This window comes from Rattus rattus, chromosome 3 (genome assembly GCF_011064425.1).
Source record: "Rattus rattus isolate New Zealand chromosome 3, Rrattus_CSIRO_v1, whole genome shotgun sequence".
NCBI classification, from domain to species: Eukaryota; Metazoa; Chordata; class Mammalia; order Rodentia; family Muridae; genus Rattus; species Rattus rattus.
Genome location: NC_046156.1, coordinates 54,696,481 through 54,723,766, shown reverse-complemented (window position 1 = coordinate 54,723,766; position 27,286 = coordinate 54,696,481). Strand labels below are relative to the sequence as shown.

The window sequence follows — 27,286 nt, the reverse complement described above, 5'->3', positions numbered from 1 at the left end:
ATAAAAAAATAGAGAAAATTAGTCAAAAATCTTATTGTTCAAAAATGTTTTATTTTGTTACAGAGTCTGTTGGAACATCTGGTCAGCGTCCAGTATTTTGTCCTGTACATAAACAAGAGCAGTTGAAACTATTCTGTGAAACATGTGATAGACTGACGTGTAGAGACTGTCAGCTATTGGAGCACAAAGAACATAGGTACAGAAGTCATAATTGTTTGCTAAAAATATTAGAAATAGTACTGATAAATTTGTTCTTAAATATTGGCCTCATATTTTGTCTGAGTATCTAAACCCAAATTTTATTTCTTGAAGCAATATATGTGTGATAAGGATATTTTTCATGTTCATATCTAGTTATATTTGTTATGGCATATTAATGTGAGTTCGTGTTTATAAGATTGTAATTATGTTATTTCCTTGCTTCCTAGTCCTATAGTTGAAATAAGGTTTTTCCAAATGCAGTGTATTTAGGCTAGAGGTTATGATGTGAAAAGGGAATATTTATATGGAGGTGACTGATAAAAGTTCTCATGTATATGGCTGATACTGTGTTTTAATATCTAAGCATAAACACATGGGTTTCATATTAAATGTATAATTGCAAGGAAACTATATAAACAAGTAAAACACTAGTATAGCTATATTGTTAATACATAACTTTTTATTAATCATTTTAGCTGAATCAGCAGTATTCATGTATTTGCTTCACCAGAATTGTATTAGATTTGTACTACAATTTTTAGTTAGGCACACAACAATTTTTACAAGCTTTTTTTCTATGGCTTCTGTTTATTACAAATAATAGGTGTAACAGTTTTATCTACAAATCTAGAACTACCTAGTTTTTTTAAGAGTAGATTTTCTGAATCGATGAAAGTATGTTTTTGCAGTCTTCTGTCAAGAAATGGTAGTAAATGAGTAGCTACTCCAAACCCCAACCAACCTTTATTTCCCACCTTCCCCTGTTCTTTTAATGAGGTCTTGCTGACTTCCCCAAGTTGGTTTCCAGTTTATAATCTTCTGTCTCACCCAGACTCCTAAGCATCTGGGATTAAAGGAATATACAAGTATGCCTGGAGTGATTGTTTTTCTTAGCTGTATGTTTACCTCAGTGAACTTATTGAGTTCACTGGATGGTACCATCTAAATGCTAACAGTTATATTTTATGCTGGATACTTTTCTCAGTACCAAGCTCATTTAGTTCATGAAGTATTAAGGTGCTGGTGCTCCATCTGTTTCAAAGGTAAAAGAACCTGCTCTCGGGAGGCCTTAGTAATTTGTATAAGTGGTGGAGCATGAATACCATTGTTTATGCTCTAAGTCTCTTTATATGTTCATTTCACCCCATGTTACAGTGAGACTAATACCACAATATATAAAACAGCTCACATTTGATTATATAAAAGTAACGCCCCTTTCCCCAAGAAAACCCTCACTGTTAAAATGCATTTTCTTAATCTTTATAGCCTTAATTTGTTCAGACATACTTCATGTTTCTCATCTGCAACTAGACTACCTGAAGTGACTAACTTGTGGAGGACTTTAATTTTAAGGGTAAATCACAGTGATATTTGTCCTCTAATTATTTTAGTAAAACATTTACTTATCTTTGTCACAGCTTCAGCAGGATTTTTGGTCCCTCAAATTTCTTATACAGCATTTGTTTGCTTGCTTATTTACTTATTTATATGTTGACTGATGGGTCAATTCTCTGTGTAGCCCTGGCTGTCCTGGAACTCACTCTTTAGATCAGGCTGGCCTCGAACTCAGATCTGCTTTCCTCTGTATCCTGAGAGCTTGAATTAAAGGTGTATTTCACCACCACCCCAATATTTAATTTGTTTTTTTAACTGCAGTTAATTATTTGCAGAGGTTGTGTAAAGCTCAGTGTGGAAGCCAGAGCACAGCTTTGAGAATTTGTTCTTTCCTATCATGAGTCCCAGAAATTGACTTAGGTTGTTAGGCTTGTCAGTGTCTTTATCCTGCTGAGCCATCTCTCAGGCTATCTCATATTCATATTGGTGAATAGCATAAGAAAAGGGAGATGGTATACTCTCCTGTGACAAGTTAGCTTCATTAGTCATTGCTCAAAGGAGCAGAGGGTTCACCATTCATGGGCGTGGAGTGGTAGAAGAGTAGCTTCAATTCCCTTCCCACCTTGAAAATTAACTATCATCCATTTCCTTTACAATTATATCTTGTCCTAATTATATTAATATGTTCCTGTTTTCCCTGCTTCTCTTTTTTAGGTGCCTAGAACTTGCTGTGTAGACCATGCTGGCCTTAAACTTTAAGGATCCTCCCGCTTCTATTTCCTAAGTGCTGGGATTACTGAGTGTTACCCCACCCAGCCCTAGTGTACGGTCTTGAGTATGAGGGTGAGGTGGGGGTTTGATAAACCCTTTCCTTTTCCTACCTTCAGCTTTAGGACGTTTCTATGTTTTTATATGTTTGTTTCATTCTCAGTATGAACAGTTCTCTAATGCCAAGTAGATGTCATTTAATTCACTTAGAACACTTATGTACATGGAGTTTGTTTGGTTCAATTCATTAAAGGTTCTTTCGTGGGGTACCCCTACTTCAGAAACATTGTAAATTGGGTTATGATGCACAGAACCCTAGAATTTCCTTAACTTACAGTTAAGAATTACTATGACGACATTTTAAATACAAATGAATAGCCATATGATTAGATATTAGGACAACTCTAGGAGAACGGGTGTGTCAGTAGGTTTATTGTACATACGCTCATCAACCTACAAGTTCCCCACATTTTACCTTTTTTTTTTTTTTAAAGAATGCAGATTCATTATATAGGCATGATTGTAAAATCATTGTCATTTGTGACCAGTTCAATCTTCAAGCTATCCCTTTTAAGTTTAGAGGGACAGCAATGAAGTTCTTTAATGACCGAGCACTTAGAATGTCCCCCACCATTAAGGGAAATACCACAGTACCACATCTTTCTCTTGTGTTTGTACTTTCATTTTGTTTCGGTGACTGTGTAATCCAGGCTGTCCTCAGAATTGCTCAGGTAGCTTATGCTGGCCTCAAACTTGCTGTCCTGCCATAGCCTCTGAGATTCTAAATGTTCCACCAGCCCAGGCCTACACAGCCATTATACTTTGCCTGGATATGTGATTGTGGAATGTATTTAAAAAGCTCTGTCTTGCCAGGTGGTGGCGGCATGTGTCTTTAATCCAAGTTCTTCAAGGCAGAGGCAGGTGGATCACTGAGTTTGATGTTAGTCTTGTCTACAGAGTGAGTTCCAGGACAGCAAGGGCTATACAAAGAAACTCTGTCTCAAAAAACAAGACAAAACATGAACAAAACAACAACACCCACAAAAGCTCTGTTTCCTGTTAATACAGAAGTTCTAACTGGTCTGTTTGCTTTGAGACCTGTTAATTTTTCTCTGCATTTAGTTGTTTGCATGTTGTTCATAAATTTCCAGTAACAACAACAAAATACTTTGAAGTAGTTCATCTATAATAGGAAAGATAAGTTTCAGTGTACCATACATTATATAATCTTATTTCTATTTTTTCTTCACCATCTGTTCACAAGATCATTTTTTTCTTCTGATACCATTTTCAGAGTACAGTAAAAGCCCAAATGTAAGTGGCATACTTTACATAGTGGTGGCCTTCTAAAGAGGATGCTGGTCACTCAGGCCATATTTATTGCCTATAAACTATGCAATATTTTGTTCACCTAGAATAGTTTGATCCTAATGAAAAGATGCAGCAGCTCTTCAATTGATTCCAAAGTTACCATTATGGGGAAAGGGGGACTTGTTTATAGGTACGATGAGTACTGGATTCATTCTTTTTTTTTTTTTTTCTTTTTTTTCGGAGCTGGGGACCGAACCCAGGGCCTTGCGCTTGCTAGGCAAGCACTCTACCACTGAGCTAAATCCCCAACCCCAGGATTTCATTCTTCTATAAAAAATTACATGTTATAGGATACTCTAGTGAAATTTTCTTTCTACATTACAGTTTCTCTCTGTACCTGAACATGTGATAGTTATTTCAGGTTTCAGGATTGATTTATCTCCGTCAGGGAGACAGCCTTGACTAATGTCTATTAGCAGCTAACTTTTCAAACGGTCTCCATTATCTTTCAGTATCTAGAGGTTTCCTGCTCCAAAATGCTTGCCATTGGGTAGCTCTTACAGGCTTCTGCCATAAGCTGTAGTCTGCATAACAGTGTTGTCATATACTTCTAGAAGTCACATGCAGTGTGTGTCATATATTTTGAGTGTGGCCCAAGAGTATTAAGAAACTTGGACTTTTGTGTTATAGATGTATAGCTTGCCTTTCTTCAGGTGTCATTAAAGTATTGGCTTATTTCAGATATTCCTCCTTCCCCCACCCCACCACTTCCAGTTTGTGTGTGTGTGTGTGTGTGTGTGTGTGTGTGTGTGTGTTGGTTTTTCATGACAGGTTTCACTGTATAGCCCTGATTGTCCTGGAACTCACTTTGTAGACCAATCTAACCTTGAATGCACAGTCCTTAGATTTTGAATTGGGATCTTTCCCAGCATGGTATCTGGTATGCAGTAGATGGTATGATACTTTCTTAGTAGTAGACAATTGCAAGGAGCTATACTTTTAGTAGTTATGTTAAATTAATAACATTTTTAAAAAGATTTATTTATGTTAGTACACTGTCACTGTCCTCAGACACACCAGAAGAGGGCATTGGATCCCATTACAGATGGTTGTGAGCCACCATGTGGTTGCTGGGAATTGAACTTGGGACCTCTGAAAGAGCAGACAGTGCTCTTAACTGCTGAGCCATCTCTCCAGCCCTTAACATTTTTTAATGTAAAATTTTGTGTGTGTGTATGACTAGCATGTGTGGAGGCCAGAGGACAATGTTCCACCTGTTCTTTCTTTCCACCTTCTTTCTGGGACAAGGGTCTCTTGTTTCTGCTGCAGCACTGCATATTCTATGCTGTCTGGCCTGTAAGCCTGCTGTCAGTTCTGGTTCTGCTCCATCTCACTGTAGGTGCATAGGACTGCAGGTGTGTGCCACTGCATTCGGCTTTTACATAGGTTTTGAGCATTGAAATAAAAGTTGTCAGGTTTGTATGGAAAGTGCTTTTACCTGCTATGACACCTCCCCAGCATGCTGGAAGTTTTAATAATGTTAGGGGTTAATAATATTCCCATATGTAAAACAGACATCTTTTAAAATCCAAAAAAGACCAACTAAATCCTGGGCTTTTTGTTTAATTTTTAGAATAAGTGGTGAAAGCAATTTTTTTTTTTTTTTAAAAATCTGTGAAATACCATACTCCCAGGCAATTTGTAAGAATTTCAGCCATTTGGACAGGCCTTTCATTTGGTTTCAGTGAGCCTCTATTGAGCACATACATTCACCATTGCATTTTAGTCACTCTTTTAGAACTACTAATATTGTGTATTATTACATTTGAGACAGGCCTGTTAACAAGTCTCTTAACCAAATCATGACAGTAAGATGGTGATTTGAAATTACCTAGTAGATAATTAATGTAAATTAACTGTGGAATTGGATTCTTCTTATATGAAGGCAGAGTGCAGTTGATGATTTCTACCTAGAAACATGTTGGTGATGGGGAACCGTAGTAAAGTGGGAAAACAGGAGCAAGATTGATCACTGAGTGTGACCGAACCTGTTGTGTGCTTTTAAAGCTAAGACCTGTTGAGCTGGTGGCATTACTTCTTTCCAGTGTTACTCTTTGTTAGTCTCTCTGACTGAGTCACCTTCTAAATAGTCCGTACATTCTTGTTGCACAGAGAATATATTGGCACTTGCTTCCTTTTTAAAAAAAAAATTATCGGGTTTATTTTGTCTTAATAATGTCTGTACTTAAAGTAGTTAATAGTGGTTTTCATTTAACAAGTCAAGATTGTCCTTCAGGTTAACTTCCATGCTCTTTTGCTTGTTTGTTTCTGTTTTTTGAGATAGGTTTTCTCTGTGTAGTCCTGGATGTCTTGGAACTGCTCTATAGACCAGCCTGGCCTTGAACTCAAAAAGATCTGTTTTCCTGCTTCACACTCCCCAGTGCTGGGATTAAATGAATTAGTCCCTACCCTCTGGCTATTTGTAATACTAGGCAGGTGAAATGTTCACCAATTAGACCTGTTATCCATACTAGTAATAATGTTCAGGTAAAAGAAATATAACCATATTAATTCTATTAAGGACATTTTAATATTTGCCTTTTTTAAAAAACACATTGCTACTTCCTAGTCTAACTTTATTATGTGTATGTGTTAGGACTTAGCTTTAATAACTATTAGGACAATGGGTTTTTAGAATCTTTTAAGTATAGACTAGAGTTTATTCAGAGCATGGGGAGGGAAGTTAAAAGAGAAGAAAGGGGAGAGAATGGCAGGGAGGGACAGGAGAGAGAGTGGGGGGAGGGGGAGGGGGAGGGGGGGGGGGGGAGAGGCCAGCTATGAACATGAGGAGAGGGAGAGGGGAAGGGAACGGGGAGAGAAGGGACAAAGGGGGAAAAGGGTAAGAGCAAGAACAGGTTTTAGAATCTTAGTGCATTGGGTTTCCCTATGAAATAGTTCATTGTCCTTTATGCACTACTTGGCTTTTTTTTTTTTTTTTTACTTTTTTTTTTTTTTTTTTTTTTCGGAGCTAGGGACCGAACCCAGGGCCTTGCACTTGCTAGGCAAGCGCTCTACCACTGAGCTAAATCCCCAACCCCACTACTTGGCTTTTTAACCCAGTTATGATATGCAGGGTTCTTAAACATAGAGGTTTGAAATGTATGGACCCTGTTTACCCATGGTTTTTTATTTTTATTTTTTTGATATTAATGACATTCTGAAAGAACTCTCAGATAATATGTGTAATAAAACAAAGTAAAATAAGAAAACTTGAGATTTTGAATTATTATGTCTATGTAGATAGTGGTGGTCTTTCTCATTTATTACCATGAAATATGTATGTATCAGTCTATTGGCGAAAGTTAATCAGAAGTTAAATACCATGTAATGGTATTTGTTCCACTTGACCATTTTTTATAGAAAATTTTTAAGTTGCATAAATGAATGAGTGACCCTTGCTTTATCTTTTAAATTGGAGACCCTACTTGTCTATCTCGTGTATATGGTGTATGTGTATGTGTATGTGTGCATGCGGCTGAGTGTATGTGTTTGTATAGGCCAAAGGTCAGTGTCATCTATTGTCCTTGATTACATGCAGCCTTACTTTTTGAGACAAGTCCCTTACTGAACTTCAAGCTTACAGAAAATCTCAACTAGCTGGCCATCAAGCCTCGGGGATCTTCCTGTTTTCTCTACCACCCCCTGCCTTGGGATTCTAGGCATGAACCACACACCTGACTTTGTATGTGGGGACTGTGCATCTGAACTTGTGTCCTCAGGATTGTACAGCAAATTCTTTACCAGTGTAGCCATCCCTCTGGTCCCTTCTTTTTAATTGGAATATTTCCTTCTGTTACATGTCTGAGCCTACTGTTTGTCTTTTCTGGTACCACTTAATGAACCCAGGAATTTGTACATGCTAAACATGTATTCTACCTTTGAAACACACATCTCTAGCCTTGCTATTCATTTGTATTTTACTCAACATCCCCAATATGACCTTGATGACTATTTTTTTTAAATCATTATCCACTCAGTCAAGTTAGTGTTGCCTGTCGGAATGTTGAGTGATCTTGTTAACTTGATTGGGTGTGAGATATTGTAGCTATAGTGAGTTCATGACTGCTGTGACTGTGACAACCCCCAGGACATGTCACAGTCCTTTCTATCCTCTGACTCTTACATTCTTAAGTACTTCTGTGACCATCTTTCATCTGGAGTAGAAGTTGTGTGCTATGGTGGCATTGATAAAGGTGTCCCATTTAGGACTCACCACTCAGTAGAGACTTATTCTTAACACTTGCACCAGTTACAAATCTCTTAATTAACTTTGAGTATTGCAGGGAGAAGCTTTTCTGGTTAAGGTGTAGGGAAGGCCTAATCTGTGGATCTGAGCATAAATAGAGAAGAAACAACTTGTTTAGTAAAAGAACATTTTTTGGTTCTTTTTTTTTTTTTTTTTTTTCGGGGCTGGGGACCGAACCCAGGGCCTTGCGCTTCCTAGGCAAGTGCCTTTCCACTGACCTAAATCCCCAACCCCGTAGTGTGCTTCTTGACTAGGACCTATGACTTCCTAAGCCATGGGCCAGATATACGGTATGGGGTGCAAATTCTGTCTGTGTAATAGACCTTAAAACTCAGCCTCCAATGTAATTTGTTACCCCAATAACTTATGCCACTACTGTATGTACCAGTGGGCTCATCTAATTTTCTTGTTGTACAATTAATATTGCCTTAATTGACCTCTCACATCACTAAAACATCTGATCTCTCACAAATGTCAGTGGTTTCAGCATCTTTGACTATACTAACTAGTAACTAGTAAAAGTAGCCTGATCTCTGGCCTATGCTTCTGTCTTAAGTGTTCTAACTGTGCTTATTATACTGTCTCATTTAGGGTTGATATTTTTAGGCTTCTATTTCTGTTGTATAATCTTCTTAAGAGTTCTGAATTTTCACATTCTGCCTAGAATTATTTAAAGACTTCTCATTACTTAGAGAACAAAACAAAGAAATGGCATGGTATACCTGGCCCTTGATCCTTAGTTTACTTTAAATTAGATTTCGTCTCATTTTTGACATTTGAATATTCTTTGACCCTGATGAAATTTCAGTAAGTAATGTACTAAACATTCTACTTTTAGGATTTCTCTGTGAAGCATTCCTAGGTCTCAAAGCCATTTTTTTAGACACTCCATTTTTGGTACAGATTATATCTCATCTCATCACAGTGTGGTATCACTGCATATTTGTGTCTAAGTATTACTATAATTTGAGCTATAGTGGTCTTTTTACTTACATAGAAAATATACTCAACAACAACAAAGGGGCAAACATGCAGAAGAAACTTTAAATTAATTTGTTGATTTAATAATTTATAAACATGAAATTTTTCCAGTATCCTGGTAGCCCAGGGATCTGAACCTTAATATTAAATCTAAATTTCTAGTGTTATAATGAGAAAGGTTGAGCATGTATCAGTCATTGACATTGTTAGAGTAAAACTTCATTGATATCTTTATTTGATAGAATTCCTTTGGAAAGCCTCATGAAACATAGCAGGCAATAAAACCAGATGCAACATGGCATATGCATTATGACTATAGTCTTATTTAATATGCGTAATTAGGTTTATGGGCATATGTAAGTTTTAGAGTATTTGCTTAGCAGGTGAGTTTGACTTACAGAACTCAGCCACTGAGTTTATATACATTAGAATGGTAGCAGTAATTAATTTAGTAATTTTGATAGTATTTTGTATAGTATGTTGTATTTTATGATTTAAATTATATGCACTTTATTCAGGTTTGAAAAAATAGCACCCTCTTCTGATGTAAGTCAGAGTACTCACAGTTTTCTGAGGATATTTTTTTTCATAATGGCTGTTCCAGGCAGATGGCATTAAATGACTGTTGTAATACAAGTGACCAGCAGTTAAGAGTTATTTCATGATTGTCTCATGTAATTTACTTCCAAAGTCTTAATTTATAAAGTTTCTGTTTCAAATATAGTTTTTGTTTGCTTGTTTTAAGGTATCAGTTTTTAGAAGAAGCTTTTCAAAATCAGAAAGGTGCAATTGAAAATCTGTTGGCTAAGCTTCTTGAAAAGAAGAATTACGTTCATTTTGCAGCAACACAAGTGCAGAATAGGTAAGCCTGTTGTATAAAAAATATAATTTTGTTTTAAAGTTTGTTAAGAAAGCATCCAAATTAAATTTATTTTTCTACTATATTAAACATGTAGAAGACACAATTTTTAATAGACGAAATGATAAGATTTGAATTTGGTATATTAACTAAACAAGTTTACAAAAACATTTAAAAATTTTAGGATGTATCTTTGATCTTTTGTTTCATTTTCGTTTTTTGAGACAGGGTTCTGTGTAGCCTTGACTGTCTTACAGATCACTATGTAGATTAAGTTGGCCTTAAACTCAGAGATTACCTGCCTCTACCTCCAGAGTGGGGGAATTGAAGTCTTTCACCATCGTGGCTGGGCATCTTTGACTTTTTATAATTAATGAGACTTCAATGTATATTACCTTTGAACTTGGAAAATGAGTTAATAGGGAGGGGACTGAATAATAAAATTAAAAGCAGAGAGTATGGGGTTGGGGATTTAGCCCAGGGGGAGAGCGCTTGCCCAGGAAGCGCAAGGCCCTGGGTTCGGGCCCCAGCTCCAAAAAAAAAAAAAAAAAAAAAAAAAAAAAAAAGCAGAGAGTATGTATAAGATACAGTATAAAGACAGAAGGATGCCTGGGGCTTGCTGACCACCAGCCTAGCTTTAGGCTCAGTGAGAGACCATCAGTGAGAGACCATCTCAAAGAAATAAGAGGAAAGCGATAAAGCAGGGCATCCAACATCTTCATCTGGCTCCTCTCTGCTCACACACACACACACACACACACACACACACACACACACACACACACACTACCCCCCCCACTATGTGTGTGCATATGCTAAAGAACAGAAAACCAGTAGTGAATAAATATATTATCAAACAAGGACTCTGAACTACTTATTTATTAGCAGTATTATAAGATGAATATAGATTAATTAAGATTTGAAGTCCTAAGTACTTAGTTAGCTACTGTTTCTTTTATCATTGACATGACCATCAGCCTCATTACTATTATTATTTTTAGAGATGTTCTCTTTATTGTCTTTGTCTGTCTGTCTGTCTACTTTAGGATTCATTTGTGTGTGTGAGTGCTTTGCCTGCATAGATTTGTTCACCACACACATTCTTGCTGCCTCAGGAAGGGGTGAGCCTCCATGTAGGTGCTGGGAATTGAACCTGGTCCTTTGCAAGAATATGTGCTCTTAACCACTGGGCCCACTCTTTTTAGCCTTCCTTATCATTTTATTATTGTTCCATTTAGGTACACTTATAAGCAAACTAGATTATTTAGAGGTGAGTGGTAAGAATTTCTAAAGAGGGGCTGTTTACTAGGTTACAACTTTTGACACTGGGACAGCGTTTAACTGGCACACTTCAAACCTGGAAAATCCTGAGAGTATGAATAGGGTTAGATTATATTTATTGTGTACTCATTGATATTGAAGCTTTGTCTTGATAGTAAAATCTATTAGCTTGTGATGATTAAAATGACACATAATAAAATATACAAAGGTATTAAGTATTTGAATGAAGGAAAATAGTAGTTTATGGATGATGGAATGTTTCATCTTTAGTGAGATCAAAAGAAAAGACAAGATGGACGAGATGATTCATCAGTTGAATATTTACTTAACTGCCTTTCCAGAGGATACAGAATTGTTACCCAGAATCCACAACCAGGCTGGCTTGTTGTGTGTGTGCAATCATCTGAACTTCTGCAGCAAGTTCCATTAATGTATCTCTCCATAACTCTCCTCCCCATTATTTAAAACTTTAATATTTTTCCATTTAAAATTGTTATTTATCTTTGTGTGTATTTGCTTGCTTCTCTGTACATGTACAATGCATGCCCACAGAGGCTAGAAGAAGGGATCGCGACCTCTGGAACTGTAGTTACTGAGGGTTCTGATCCTCCTGGGGGTGCTAGCAATGAATCCAGGTCCCCTGCAAGAGTATTAAGTATTCTTAACTACAGAACAACCCTTCTAGCCCACATTATTTTTTTACTTTAGGAATGTATTTTTTATGTGTGGGTGTTTTGCCTGTGTATATATATATGTGCACACTTCATGCCTGGTACTTGAAGAGGCCAGAATGAGAATTTTGGAGCTCCTCAAACTGAAAAATGGTTGAGTTGCCATGTGGGTTCTAGGAATTGAACCTGGGTCCTCTCAAAAGCCCTTAACCCCTTAGCCATCGCTCCAGCTGCCCTCCTCTCATTATTTTTTAGTGTATATGTTTTTAAGTACAGTAAATCCATCTGAGATTTGTCTCTTTCCAGTGTGCTTTATGTGTATTACTAGTGATTAGCAGCACTATTTTTTATTTTCTTATAAATAATTTTATATTTTCTTTGCTATAAGTATAAACAAGCAGTGATATACAGGCAAAGGAGGAAAGACTATTATATTTCTGAGTGTGTTAAAATTGCTTTTTCTATGTATTTGGCTAATGAAACGCAGTTTATACAAAATTAGAAAAGATGAACAAAGACTACATATTATGGTTAGTTTTGACGTCTTAAATTAATGAGATTGCCTGCTTCTCATTTTATAAATATGGAAGCAATCCACACTTTATAGTTGTAACCAAAATGATAATAAATATAATTGTAATAGTGGAGATATTTATTTTTAAAACATTTAGTGACTGTTTAAAATGGATCGAGTGTTTCAGAATCTTTGGAGAATAGAACACATTCTTAGCAAGAAAAGAAGCCCTGGGTCACTGCTAGCAGGCATTCCCTCAACCCCCAGTGATTTAGTAAGTGTTTTTACTATCTATAGTGTAAAGCCAGTTTGAGAGGAAATTATGAAGCAAACTTAAATTAGAACCCACATTTGAAATGATAAAGTTTGAAGTAGAACAGATGCTCTTATTTTAAATTCTTTTTTTTTTATTTAAAGATTTATTTTACATATGTGAGTACACTGTCGTCTTCAGACACACCAAAAGAGGGCATTGGATCCCGTTACAGATGGTTGTGAGTAACCATGTGGTTGCTGGGAATTGAACTCAGGACTTCTGGAAGAGCAGTCAGTGCTCTTAACCGCAGAGCCATCTCTCTAGCCCCTTACTTTAAATTCTTGCTCTTTCAAAAGATTAGCTTATTGATTGTGATATTATTCTTTTGTATCTTGTTGGCAGAAGCATTTTAAATGGAATTTTAAAAATTTAAAAATTAAAAAAATTAAAAAGAATTAAACAGAAAAGTAGTAAATTTAACACTTATTTATATATCATATTCATGTTATAGGAGTTTGAAATTGTTCTACAGAATTGGCCTTCATGAGCTTAGTTTAAATTATTAAATATTGAATTCAGTTTTTGTATGACTTTATAATAAAGAGGTTAGGTCTGTTGAAACGTAAGTCATGTGCTTTGGCAAATTTTTAACTTTAATTACATTGTGTAAAGTGTCTACTTGGGTGAATGTAAGTGTTGATTCAGACACAGGTTGAGTTGATGACCTAATGGTGCATTTCTCTTATTCAGGATTAAAGAAGTAAATGAGACTAACAAACGAGTAGAACAGGAAATTAAAGTGGCCATCTTCACACTTATCAATGAAATTAATAAGAAAGGAAAATCTCTCTTACAACAGTTAGAGGTATGGTTTAAAGCAAAAATTAAAAATGCTTCTCTTGCTCTACAGCTGTTTACAGTGTTTATTGAAAGTGCTTTTAAATGAGTTGGAGGTAAAATAAGATTTTTTTTCTAAAATAATTTTCTATTGGGAATGAGAACTTTTATTTAGTTTGTAGTTCATTTTAATAACACTAGTTGATGACTTTCTTTTTTGGCTGGCTTGGAAATCATCATACTAGCGTTGAACCTATAGAACCTGTCTGCTTCCTAAGTGCTGGAATTAAAGGTGTGCACCACCATGCCTGACATAAAACACTGGTTTTTGTTTGTTTGTTTTAAAGCTATATATATTGGTAATAGTGATAACATCTTTGGAAAGAATTTTACTAAAAGATGATGTAAATGAAGACAAAGCAAGCACTTTGAATTTATTTCCTTCCTTTCTAGCAAAAGACCTCAGCTTAACTTCTTTATATGAATGCAATTGGACTTGTGATTGAGTCATTTATGTATTTCTATAATTGGCCAAAAATTTTCCTTGATTTGAATTATATAAACCCTAAACTTAATTATTAATTTTATACTATTATGTTTCATATTTTGAAATTAATATGTGAATAGTTACAAGTTTTCTGAGGCACTCATGTTGTTCTGAAACCTAAGTGAAATTTTTGAGGTTTTTTTTCCAAGACAGGGCAGGGCGTCTCTGTGTAGCCCTGAAACTCATTGTGTAGACCACAGTGGCCTCAACCTCAGAGAGATCTGTTTGCCTCTGCTTCCCATGCTGGGATTTAAGGCTCCACACTGACCAGCCCCAGATCAAGGTTCAGTCCAAATCTTTATTGTAGTTTGATGTATTTTCAGAAAATTTCAAATGTGGATTTTATAGCAGTTTCAAAAGATAAACGTTTCATATTTGAACATTTTTGCTTTTATGTAGGTTTATATGATATTGAGGATATATTTATGCACCACCGAAAAGTTAGATTATCCAGAGTTTTTTCTAGTTATTGAACCCTTTAAAGATATGAGATTGATAGTCACATACATACAAATGAAAGAATCTTGTGAGCACAGTAACTTAAACTTTGTGTTTTAAACACATTTGCATTAAAAAACAGTGAGAATAAAAGACTCGAACACATAAAGTCAGTTGTTTCTTACCTATCCTACTTGTAGTCTGTTTTAATTTCTAGAATAACCACATGAATTCAGAGCAGTTATTAGTAACTTTGATACATTTAATGTATTATAAATACATTTACCTATGCATCTAAAAGTGGTAATTGTAAATTTATTTCAAGGACTTCAGAACTTAAAAACTCATTAAGTGCTTTGTGATAAATATTCCATATACTTTAAGCATGATAATAATTTTTAGAATAGCTTTTTTCTTGTATAATATTTTTCTAAGCAATAAAAGAGATGTTTTCTTAAGCTTTGTTAAAAAATTGATTCTAGTGATGTTACTAGAATCTACTGTTCAATACTTTACCTGTACTGATTTAAATTTTTTTTTTAAGATTTATTTATTTAATGTATGTGAGTACACTGTAGCTGTCCTCAGACACACCAGAAGAGGGCATCAGATCCCATTACAGCTGGTTGTGAGCCACCATGTGGTTTCTGGGAATTGAACTCAGGACCTCTGGAAGAGCAGACAGTGCTGTGCTCTTAATCGCTGAGCCATCTTTCCAACCCTCTATTGATTTATATTATAAAGTGAACTTGTTTCCCTTTGAAAAATACTGTTTAGTAAATGAAGTTGAATGATTTTCAGGGAGAAAATGATTAAGAAGTATGTAGGTTATTTTGTTCATACTGAATGTCAAAGTATGTAGGACATTGCCTGTCCTTTCTTTGGAGTGATTACTTCTGAACATTTGATATTTTTTCCTTGCAGCGTTTTCCTGAAACTTTTTTCTTTGTGGATTTTGTTAACCAGTTTACCCTAATTTCATCCTTAGACCTCTGGAAACTATCAGGGATTTTGTTTGTTTGTTTGTTTTTGTTTTGTTTCTTTTGTTTTAGGTATTTAAGAAAAAGTTTAACCTTATCACCAAGCCATACCAGTAGGTGGCACTAGTAGCTCAGTATTTTCTTTGACCCGGAAAGTATAGTTACCTAACAACAGGAAGATGCTATTTTGAACATTTATTATTTGATGAAAGAAAAAACCAGAAACTACTGCTAATATCCTGAATGGAGTTGATTAACTCAGAGCAGAAAGATTTAGTCCCACTTTTAGTTTTAGTTACTTTCCTTCTGATTGTTTATAGATTCATTAAATAATTACAATTTTTGCAGTAGATAGTGTGTGGTATTTTATTTTTAATTCTTCAGTGAAGCTGTTGTTCTATTTCAGAATGTTACAAAAGAAAGGCAGATGAAGCTATTACAGCAGCAGAATGACATCACAGGGCTCTCCCGGCAGGTGAAGCATGTTATGAACTTTACAAACTGGGCCATCGCAAGTGGCAGCAGCACGGCACTACTTTATAGCAAGCGTCTGGTGAGGCATACTGTATCTTTATTTTTACCTAATGGACCCATTATTTACAAATGTAGAATGTTTATATTGTAATTATAAAAAGTTTAAAGTATAAACATTTATTTTGACAAATGTAATCATCTTTAAATAAAGATTGAGAAAAGCTGATTGTGATGGTATCTAATTCCAGCAGCACTCGGAATTGGATTATACAAGAGAGTTGAAGGTTAACCTGAATTTCATATCAATTCTCAGACTCAACAAGCTGAAAAACTTTTATCTGTTGCTCCCATTTACTTTTTATTGTATTTCTCTCATTTTCTTAGACTCTCATAAATAGAATCATGCCATATGTATAAGATACTTAGTATCTTAGTACAGTTTATTATCAAAAGTGGCAGAAATGCAAATATGCATTCCATTTGCTTGCTAAAGATGTTGACACGGTCTTCTGTGATATCTGGGGCTTTATGAACTTTTTTTTTGGTTCTTTTTTTCGGAGCTGGGGATCGAACCCAGGGCCTTGCGCTTCCTAGGCAAGCGCTCTACCACTGAGCTAAATCCCCAACCCCTGAACTTTTAAAAATATCTCTAGTATGCTTCTTCAACTAACATTTAATTTTAATACCACTGTAAATTTTTTCCCTTGAAGATTACTTTTCAGTTACGTCATATTTTGAAAGCACGATGTGATCCTGTCCCTGCTGCCAATGGAGCAATTCGTTTCCACTGTGACCCCACATTCTGGGCCAAAAATGTCGTGAATTTAGGTGAGAAATCATTTTGTGAGTATTATTTGAACTATAAAGCTGAGAGGAGAAACCATTTTAGCAGATTCTTGATACAGTTTTTAAACTTTAAGATGTGAATGATTTGGGGTTGGGGATTTAGCTCAGAGGTAGAGCGCTTGCCTAGCAAGTGCAAGGCCCTGGGTTTGGTCCTCAGCTCCGGGGGAGGAAAAAAAAAAAGATGTGAATGATTTAAGAAACGTGTTAGGCATTGGAAACTATGTCTAGGCTGTTTCTTTAGGTCTTGGTGCTAGGGCTTGAACCCTGTGCTCCAGCATGTTAAACAATGCTCTCTACTTACTCCTCAGTCTTGTAGAGCTTTTCCATGTGGTCCAATTCTACCTTCTATTTCAGAATTAATACTGACTTAGTAATGATGATTCTCTGACTAGTTACTTAGATGCTCCATAGTTTAATTATACCAAGTGGTTCAGTCGAGAAGGAACTTGGGTTCACTGAGGTGTTATAGCCACATTCTAAGGAATGTTAGACAAAAGCCGTTCTTTTCACTTCATAAAGTCTAAGAAATAGACTTTGCTTTTGTCTCTCCATATCACTGACCTAACGACCATGGCTGAGGGTGGTAGAGGTAAACAAAAAGCCAAGCAAGCGACTTTGCACTTTAGCTACTACAAGGAGATTGAGGCAGTGCTGCTCGAGCCTGTCAGTTTAAGACCCTGTCTCTTAAGTAAAATGACTCAGAATGAAATCTGCCATCCATTGGCCTTCACATTGAAGGTAATCATGCCCTTGAGATTTGAATTTTACTGTTTAAAAATAACATTCTTTGGATAAATAGAAAAAAGATACTCAATTTTGACTTTAGATGTAGCACTGGAAAATCACTGTTGTTTGGCTTACTAGACGAGGGGTGGTGTTGGTAGAGAATGTAAGAGAGAGAGAGAGAGAGAGAGAGAGAGTGTGTGTGTGTGTGTGTGTGTGTGTGTGTGTGTGTGTGTGTGTGTGTATGTATGTATGTATGTATTTCATTTTGTACTTCATTTCCAAAAAGTTTTTTATAAAAATCATTATTTGCAACAGGATTTTTTCTTTGTGGCCTGCCAATATATTACCTCAAAGAAAATGACTGTGTAAAAAGAAAGGGACATGACCAGATAAAAAGGAAGGGCCAGTTTAAAGGTATAAGTGTTTTAAAGTATTCAGAATTTCCACAGGAAATTATTTGGTAGCTGGGTATTACTTCACCCTTAACATTGGCAGTTTGAAAGCAGATGGAGAGATGGCTCAGTGGCTGAAAGTACTGGCTACCCTTTAGAGGACCCAGATTTATTACTCAGCACCCATGGCAGCTCACAATTATCTGTAACTCCAATTCCAAGGGATCTGGTAGCCTCTTCTGATCTCTTCTGAGAACCAGGAATATATTGGTGCACAGACATATATAGTCAAAACACCTGTACACATTTAGAAAGAAAGAAATGGAAGGAAGGAACGATGGAAGGAAGAAAGGGAAAAAGAAAGCAGATAGAATCAGTAGCAGCCATCCTGAATATATCCTGGAGTCTTTGTCATGGAAGAATTGGTTCAGACTGACTGGATCCTTCCTCTGATAATATCTCTTTCAGTCTCCAGCCAGATAGCCTGGGTTATGCAGCAGCAAAGACACCGTGCCTCAAACTAGCTGGAAAGGTGAGGACTGACACCCAAAGGTTGTCCTCTGACCTCCACATGGGCACTGTTGTGCATGCCCACAACCATCCAAGCCCCTCCAAAAAAAAGCAAATGCACACATACATCACACCCACACAGGTCTAACTAAGAACAGATAGTGTATTGTGAATGAATGATCAGCTTATTTGTGGGAGGGTTCAAGGGGCTTTGGAATCTGTTGCATTTCTAATTAGCATCATTAAACCTAGCTCTCATTTGTGATGTGCTGTTGGATGCTCTGAGGTGCTAATTGTCAGAAGGAGGAAAAGATAGTGATTCATCTTTGAAGTGGGCAATTAAGTTGATTATTTGTAAATCCTTCTTATTTTTTTAAACCCTCAGGTAATCTAGTAATAGAGAGTAAACCAGCTCCTGGTTATACTCCTAATGTTGTAGTTGGGCAAGTTCCTCCAGGGACAAACCACATTAGTAAAACCCCTGGACAGATTAATTTAGCACAGCTTCGACTCCAGCACATGCAGCAACAAGTGTATGCACAGAAACATCAGCAGTTACAACAGATGAGATTGCAACAGCCACCAGCTCCTGTACCAACAACAACAACAACAACAACACAGCAGCATCCTAGGCAGGCAGCCCCACAGATGTTACAACAACAGGTAAGCACTGTGCCCTTCCATTAATGATAGAAATTAAGATCACAGATCTACACATCATTCTGTGCTCATGAATTACACAATATGAGTTACTAGGTGAAGCTCAAAGGTCAGAAATATGGAGAAAATTTGAAGAATAAAGGTGTTAAGTAAGATCATGGGAAGCAATGACATTTTGCCCCTTCCCATAATACATGCCCACACATAACATACACTTGTGAGCCAAAGAACAAGATTGTTTCTAAGCTCTGATGCATTAGGCATTTGCTGCAATTATTCTTTTCTTTGGTGTTTATGTCCTGCTTCACAATCAATGTTGTTAATTCCACAATGAGATGAGTTAATGTTGACCCCCATTTCATCCCTTCCTCCCTCTCCCTCCCAGAAAGGGTAGCTAGAAAAAATTTGGAGTGACTTTTTATAACAATTATCAGTTCTATAAGTATTGGGGTTGAAAAAATGAATATGGCTTAATACTGTACCCTTAATAATACTTAATACTTATACCATTCTGTTCTGAATTACCATTACTTTAGCATTTTATGATTGAGCAATAAATTTGTAGAAATATGTCTGCTGGGCATGGTTGGTACATTTCCTTTAATCCCAGAACATGGGAAGCAAAGGCAAGTGGATCTGTGAGCTTGAGAATAGCCTAGTCTACATAGTGAGTTCCAGGACTGCTACAAAGAGAAAGCCTGTCTCAAAACAAACAAACAAACAAAAAAGGAAATATTATATGAATTAAACTTTCTCCTTTTTACAGCCTCCAAGATTGATCAGTGTGCAAACAATGCAAAGAGGCAACATGAACTGTGGAGCATTTCAGGCCCATCAGATGAGACTGGCGCAGAACGCTGCCAGAATACCCGGGATACCCAGGCACAGTGGCCCTCAGTACTCCATGATGCAGCCACATCTCCAAAGACAAGTATGCCTAGAGTTACATTTGTAAGAGTCACACGATTTTAAAACTAAAGCGATCATGTGTTCATAATTAGAATGGTTCATGAGGGTCTTTGATATTTATGATAATTTGATGTTTTATGTATATCTGCTTGTCCCAGAAAAATGTGCATTCACATGAAAATTTGTCTCTTTAAACTTACACTATGGATTAAGATACACTGGTTTATCTAAGCTTATTACCTAGAGAATGAAAAACAAGTCGAGGATCTTTTGTTTTACCCCTAGTCACAAACAGTAATTCTGAAAAATCAAGGTTAGAGCTTTAATTTTCTGATACTGTTAGTATGCTTTTTAACATGACATTTTGATAATAAAGAATTTTTAGTAAGGCTAACTGTACATGTTTTTATATTTTTCTTTTCTATACTTGAGTCTTATTCTAAAAGATGTGCTTAATCTTAAAAATTACTGTGGGTTACAGTGTGTTCTTTAAATTCTGGGTTTGATCTCCAATACTGCCAAGAAACTCCAAGATGATGATGATGATGATGATGATGATGATGATGATGATGATGATGATAATAAATTATGTTGGGTTTAGTGGCTTTGATTGTTATTCCAGTGCTAGAGAGGTAGAGATAGGAGGATCAAACTTCAAGGTTATCCTTGACTTTATTGAGAATTCTAGGTCAGCCTAGGCTATAGTAGTCCTTGTCTCAAAAAACAACTCTTTAGGAATGTAGAAATGGCACAGTTATTAAGAGAAGACCTAACTTGGCCCCTCAAAACCACCTGTAAGTCCAGGTTTAGGAGTTCCAGCATTGGTTCTTGAGAGCACTGCATACATGTTACACAGAAACTCATTCAGCAGGCACACACATGCACATAAAAAGACAAAATGTTTTTTATAAAGTAAAAATAAAGTGATTTAGAGCCAAATTTATAATCTTTAAATAAACGTACAATGTAACTATAAGAGTAATTATAAAATGAAGCCACTTTAAAAAAAACAACAGTATTTTTTTTTTTTTTTACAGTATTCAAGCTATTAAAAAAAAAAAAACCTCATGGGTGCTTTCTCAGAACATGAACATGGTTTAGGCTGAGTATGGTAGCACACACTTGTAATCTTAAGACTCAGGAAATAAAGTAGAAATAACATGCATGAGTTAGAAGCCAGGCTGGTCTATAGAGAGATTGTCTTAGAAGCATGCTGTAGAGGCTGGGAAGTAACTGGTTAGTTTAAAATGCAGTGGCAGTCTTGCTATAACAGATTCTGAGTTACAACCACTGTATTGAAATTTTGGGGAACAGGAATTTTGAGATAATCTATGAAGCACTACTATTCTTTTGCAGAGGACCTAATTCCATTCCTAGCACTTACATGACAGTTTTACAATTACCTGTAACCTTCAGTTCCAGGGTATCTTGAATAGAATCAAATAATTTCCAGAAGGAAAGAATATAAGCATTTGAAGCAGTGAGTCTCCAACTTTTTGGCTAACACTATCCCAGGAAAGACTTGTGAAAAAAAAGTTTATTCACCTTATATAAAACTTTTAGGGGTTGGGGATTTAGCTCAGTGGTAGAGCGCTTGAGGCCCTGGGTTCGGTCCCCAGCTCCGAAAAAAAGAAAAAAGAAGAAAAAAAAAAAAAAACTTTTATATATTTGTTAAGTAGCGCCAGAAATATTTAGCATATTATAAATATTGACTTTAAAACTAAAAATGGGATGTAAGATGGCTCAGCAGGTAAAGCCATTTGCCACCAAGCCCTGAATTTGCTCCTCACAAACTTCAGGGTAAAAGGAGATGATTTTCATTTTTATATGGAACTTTGTCTTTTTTTTTTTTTTTTTTTTTTTTTTTTTCGGAGCTGGGGACCCAACCCAGGGCCTTGTGGTTTGCTAGCAAAGCGCTCTACCACTGAGCTAAATCCCAACCCCACAACTTTGTCTTCTAACCTCCACATTGGTGCTTCATGCAGGAACACACTCACGGGTGGACACACACACACACACACACACACACACACACACACACACACACACACACACACACACACGGTAGTTAGAGAGATCGTGGTTCACAACCATCTGCAGCTCCAGTCTCAGGATCCTCTGGTCTCCGTGGTATAGTTCATATAGTGCACAGACACATATGTTGGGAAAATACTCTTACACATAAAAATAAGTAAATCTTGAAAAAGAAAACGAAGAAAAACCAAGCTCTACATTATTTCTTTTGAAATTCAGAATTTTACAGACTATTCTCCATAGATTTAAACTTCTCTTCCACAGCTTTTATAGAATGTTATCTTCTGTGTTTATATCTGACAGGCATAAGTTAACTTTTTGTGATTTTTCTGTACAAAAAAAAATTAATAGAAGTTGGTGGTTGAATTGAGTAATAATGAAGGCTCCTATTAAGATTTAAAACCTTACCGTTGAAAAGTTACATTATTTGTATACAATTATTGAGACAAAAATATGTTTATATGATTTTAAGACTAAGCTAAGAAGGCTACAGAGAGATGGCTCAGCAGTTAGAAGCACTTGTGCTCTTGCAGAGGGCATGGTTTTGTTCCCAGCACTCATGTGGCTACTCAGACTGTAACTCCATTTTTCAGGTATCTAATGCCCTCCCTCTTTTGACATCTGTGGGCATTGTACACATGTGGTGTACATTCAGGAACTGATATATACAAAATAATCAGATAATAAAAAATTCTTTATACATTCTAGGAGTTAAGTGTAGTCTTTTTACTTCCTTTTCTGCTGTATATTTGTTTACTGTTATTTATTGTTAGAATAAGAATAATTTTTTATATCAAGTTTTTGTTTAATACTTGACAAAATATGTAATTGGAGAGTAGAAATTTTATTACAAGAACATCTCTGTGTTTTGGATGTTGTAACAGCTGTCCTTGAAGTTCAGTCTCACTGGTCAGGGCTTTACTGACCCATCATGTTTGTTGGTCTGCAGTGCTAGCCAGCTTTTTTAACACCCATGTTAAAGAACTGTACCTTCTCTGTTCTGCTACTTGCTGCCTTCCACACCTTCATACATCCTTGTTCTGAAGATCATATCAGTAGGCTGACTGGCTGACAGTGTTTTGCAAATCTGTTTTTCTTTAGATAGTGCATACAGATGAGTGAAAAATGAAAAGTTTAGACTTCTCTTGCATAAGTTTGCAAGGCCCCACTTTGTCAGCTGCAGGTACTTTTTGTTTGAAGGATACACTAAAGATATAGTTATGATTGTTGCTAAGGTATGGTTCAGAGATGCTGGCAGAGCACATAATAATAGTTCCTTCTTTCCTAAACAGCATTCAAACCCAGGACACGCTGGACCCTTTCCTGTTGTATCAGCACACAACCCAATCAACCCAACAAGCCCTACCACAGCAACTATGGCAAATGCAAATCGAGGTCCCACCAGCCCATCGGTCACAGCAATAGAATTAATACCCTCAGTCACCAATCCAGAAAACCTTCCATCGTTGCCAGACATTCCACCTATACAGGTTTGTATTTAAGCTAAGCAAATTATTTAAAATCTCATACTAATTGAAGAAGATACATGTTTCAGATTTGTTTAGTTTCAGGACCCATATTTTCTTGGACCTTCTGAAGAATAAAGGATACATGTATAATATTTAAAGTTACTGTGCTGAAATTAATTCTCCTATGTTTTAAAGTTAGAAGACACTGAATACATGTTAAGAGTATCTGAACAGGGTATAGTAATAGACCAATACTAGCTTTGTTGATCTGCTGCTAATTCTTCACACTTTTTAGCACTTTCCAAAGGCAGCCCTCAATCAAATAATATGCATTATTAGGATTTGTAGCCTAGCTCCAACTGCATCTGTAGCAGAGAATAGCCTTGTTAGGGCACCAGTGGAAGAGGAAGCCCTTGGTCCTGCCAAGGTTAGACCCCCAGTGCAGGGGAATGTTGGGGGGGTGCGGTAAGGGGGGTGGATAGGGGAGCACCCATATAGGGGAGGGGGAGGGTATGGGGGGGTTTATGGACAGGAAACCAGGAAAGTGAATAACATTTGAAATGTAAATAAAAAAATATAGCTAATTAAAAAAAAGAAAGAATTGGTAGCCTAAAAGAGACCCAGGATCAAAATGGGTTCTCATCTTCTGTTCCTCTTATTTTTGATCCCTAAGTAAGGGTAGTCCACTCCTCATGTAAAGCACTTGGGTAGAGAAAGGCTGTGTTGAAGGGTTTAGATACCAGGCATGTTGGGGCATATACTAAAAGGGAAGAAACGATGAAAAAGAGAAGATGACTTGCTTCTGAGGTTTCTCGTTTCTTTCTGTTGAGACATTTTCCTATTAGGTGTCTTCCATGTCTTTTGACATTTCCAGCTTATTTGAATAAAACTATGTTCTTAAATATAAAAGACTTGAGGATTCTATTGTTATTTTCTCTTATTAGAGTTGGAGTTCTCCATGGCAGCAAGGTACAGTGAAGCTGCTAAAACAGTAGGACAGTTTTGTTTTGATTTGCTGAGGCTGGTTTTTACATATCACTGGCTGGCTACCAAGTCACTGAGATCCTTTCTGCCTCCTGAGTTAGGATTGAAGCCATGTGCCACCAAGGCCTGCCTGTGTGAGAGTTTTAACTGATGCTTTTTTAACTTCAAACTTACTTGAAATCACTGACTTCTTGTGATTCTTTTACTTTATTACAGTTTCTTGATAGTAGAAGATTTTTTCCCTTCTCTTTTGGCTAAGGGAATGGTAATAGTATTGGTGCTGAGAGTATTAGACATATAATAAGGAAATAGTGGTGAGTCATTTTCCTATGCATGCAGTAGTTGGAGATGCTTGTAAATTTAGACTCTTCATTATCCATAGCAACACCAAAAAGATAGTTTGAGATTGCCTGAAAAGTAAGTTTTGTCTAGTTTTAGTATGTTTGCAAGATTGTTTTGCTATCACCTCTAATTCTCTGTGTTTTCATGGTTTCAAAACTGTAACGTAGGCAGCATTCTCTTTTCTGACTCCTGTGTCTGTTATTCTAGACAATTTTTTTTTTTGGGGGTAAATAAACTACATGGCCTTTTATATTTTTAATGCCTGTCCTTTCTTCACTTAGTGTATAGGTGTTTCTTTTCTAACTTAATTAGTTCTATGGCTGAATAATATTTCATTGTATAAAATTCTCTTTTTCTTCTGTTGAAGATAGGGTCTTGAACTGTAGTCTGGCCTAGAGTTCACCATGTAGTTCAGGCTGGCTCAAACTAATTTTCTACCTCACTCTCTCATATGTAAGGATGACAGGCTTGCATCCCATGCTTGGTTCTGGCTTTGTGTCTATGGCAATGTATTCATTATTATTAGCTGATGTCTATTTTGGCTTCTACTTTTTGCCTATAAGGAAATAATACTAATATGGGCTTCTGTCTATAATAGTAGTTCTCCCCCTTCATGACGCTGCTACCCTGTAATATATAATGTGCTGACACCCAACCAAAAATTACTTTTGTTGCCACTTTATAACTATAATTTTGCTAGTTGTGAGTCATCATGTAAATATTTGATATCAAGGATATCTGATAGTCAACCATTATGAAATGTGATTTAACCCCCAAAGAGTTAACAGACCCACAGCTTAAGAACCACTGGTCTATAAGCTTTTTTGTGTGTAAGTTATTTCTCTAAGATTGGGTAAAAGTAAACCATTCTGAATATGACAAAACAAATGGACAAGAAAAAAAGAGCCAAGGAATAAACACAAGAAACACATAGAGATCGAGAGGCACACATTCACACCATAGAAATTCCATAAAAACACAGAATTGATAGCCATAATATATAAGCAGAAGACCTTAAGGGTTTTTCCCCTGAGAGAGAGAGAAGGGGGGGGGAAGAGGAGAGAGAGAGAGAGAGAGAGAGAGAGAGAGAGAGAGAGAGAGAGAGCGAAAAGCCTGAGCGATAGATAGATTAATAATAGATAGATAGATAGATGGATTAAAAAACATCGTCCAAAAATACCATACCATTGTGTTGGCCATCTACTGATAGCCCTGGGACTTAATGTTAGTATGGTTAAGCATTAAATTTATGAAGCTTCTGGAATAACATAGGCAGTAAATATTTTTTTAACATAAACTTTGGGTTAGGCATGTGGCTCATTGGTATAGTGCTTATCTAGCATGTTCAAAAACAAACCAACCCCTCCCCCCACCTTCCTTCGACAGAGCCTCAACAGCCCTGACTGGCCTGAAACTCACCATGTGGATTAAGTCATCCTCCCCCATTCAGAACCTCACTTGCCTCTGCCCCCTAAGTTCTGGGAAAGCAAAAGGAAATATAGTAAATACATATATTAATATCAGTTATTTTCATTATCATATTTTATGTGCAGTTTACAATTGTACTTTTACATACCTTTTTCCTATGGCAGGTTTGTGTAATTGGCAGCGTCACAGACATGAATAATGGCTTTGTGTTGTGATTGGCATCATTAAGCAATAGACATTTAGAAGAATAGTTAAAAAGCCCAGAATGGTCATGTGTTCTAAAACACTGATTTGGTTGTGTCAATCCCATGTATAATGATGCTCTAATAAATTATGTGATGGAGCTGAAATTAGATTAAGATTTCACTTAGAAAATCTAGCATTAATATAAATCAAAGTAAATGGATAGTACACATAGTAAGTTGAATACAAAATACAGATTTACATATTTTGCACAATCTAGAAAACAGTTGTACTTGAGTACATGAATATGCTGTGTGGTTTGGCTGGTCAGCCTAATGATTTTGTTTTAGATGTGAAAATAGTATCAGCAATGGCTTAAAAGCATAAAAAGGCAGACACTATTGAGAGATAATAAAATACAGGAGAGATAGACAAAATGGAATTGGTTAGGAATTACTAACAATATTATATATAACCTTTTTACTAAGATGTTATAATTTTGATAAGATAGCTATAAAATAATAAGAGTGAGGGTATAAAAATTATTGCGCACCATACGTGTGTGTATGCGCACACAATACACACCATACAGTTATATGGAAGCCAGAGGAGAAATTTGTGGTGTCAAATTTCTCTTCACTCATCTTTGCGTGGGTTCTGGGGATTAAATGCAGATGGTGCAGCAAGTATTTCTGCCGGCTGAGCCATCTTGGTGGTCCTAAAGTGAAAACTGTTGAAAAAAGAAAAGTTTGCTTTAATGAGAAGGTACTAGGAGGTAGTAAGTTGAAACCAGAATGCTTCACACTTTAATGTCTCACAGAAACTTTCTGTGGTATGAGTTTGTCTACCTGTCTATATGTTTCTTTTGTTTTTTTTTTTTCTTATCTCTCTTTTGTCCGTTTGTTTTCCTGTCCATTTGTTTTGTCCTATTCAACTTTTTTTTTTTTTAACTTTATCTTAGAAAAATAACTTACACACAAAAAGCTGATAGACCAATGTTTCTCAATGTTTCTCAATTTTAGGTCCCATTTATTTAGTTAGAAA

At 36.3% G+C, this 27,286-nt stretch overlaps 1 protein-coding gene across 2 annotated transcripts in view; it reads left to right on the top strand.

Moving 5' to 3' along the window:
- Trim33 (tripartite motif containing 33) overlaps window positions 1-27,286 on the top strand; it is a 76,384-nt gene that overhangs the window by 31,871 nt on the left and 17,227 nt on the right. For both annotated transcript variants that reach the window (XM_032897602.1, XM_032897601.1), the window contains exons 4-11: window positions 64-196; window positions 9,648-9,764; window positions 13,234-13,348; window positions 15,692-15,838; window positions 16,470-16,587; window positions 18,619-18,896; window positions 19,660-19,824; window positions 23,129-23,326. In XM_032897602.1, the coding sequence (XP_032753493.1) occupies window positions 64-196; window positions 9,648-9,764; window positions 13,234-13,348; window positions 15,692-15,838; window positions 16,470-16,587; window positions 18,619-18,896; window positions 19,660-19,824; window positions 23,129-23,326 (1,271 nt within the window). The remainder of the gene's footprint in view (window positions 1-63; window positions 197-9,647; window positions 9,765-13,233; window positions 13,349-15,691; window positions 15,839-16,469; window positions 16,588-18,618; window positions 18,897-19,659; window positions 19,825-23,128; window positions 23,327-27,286) is intronic.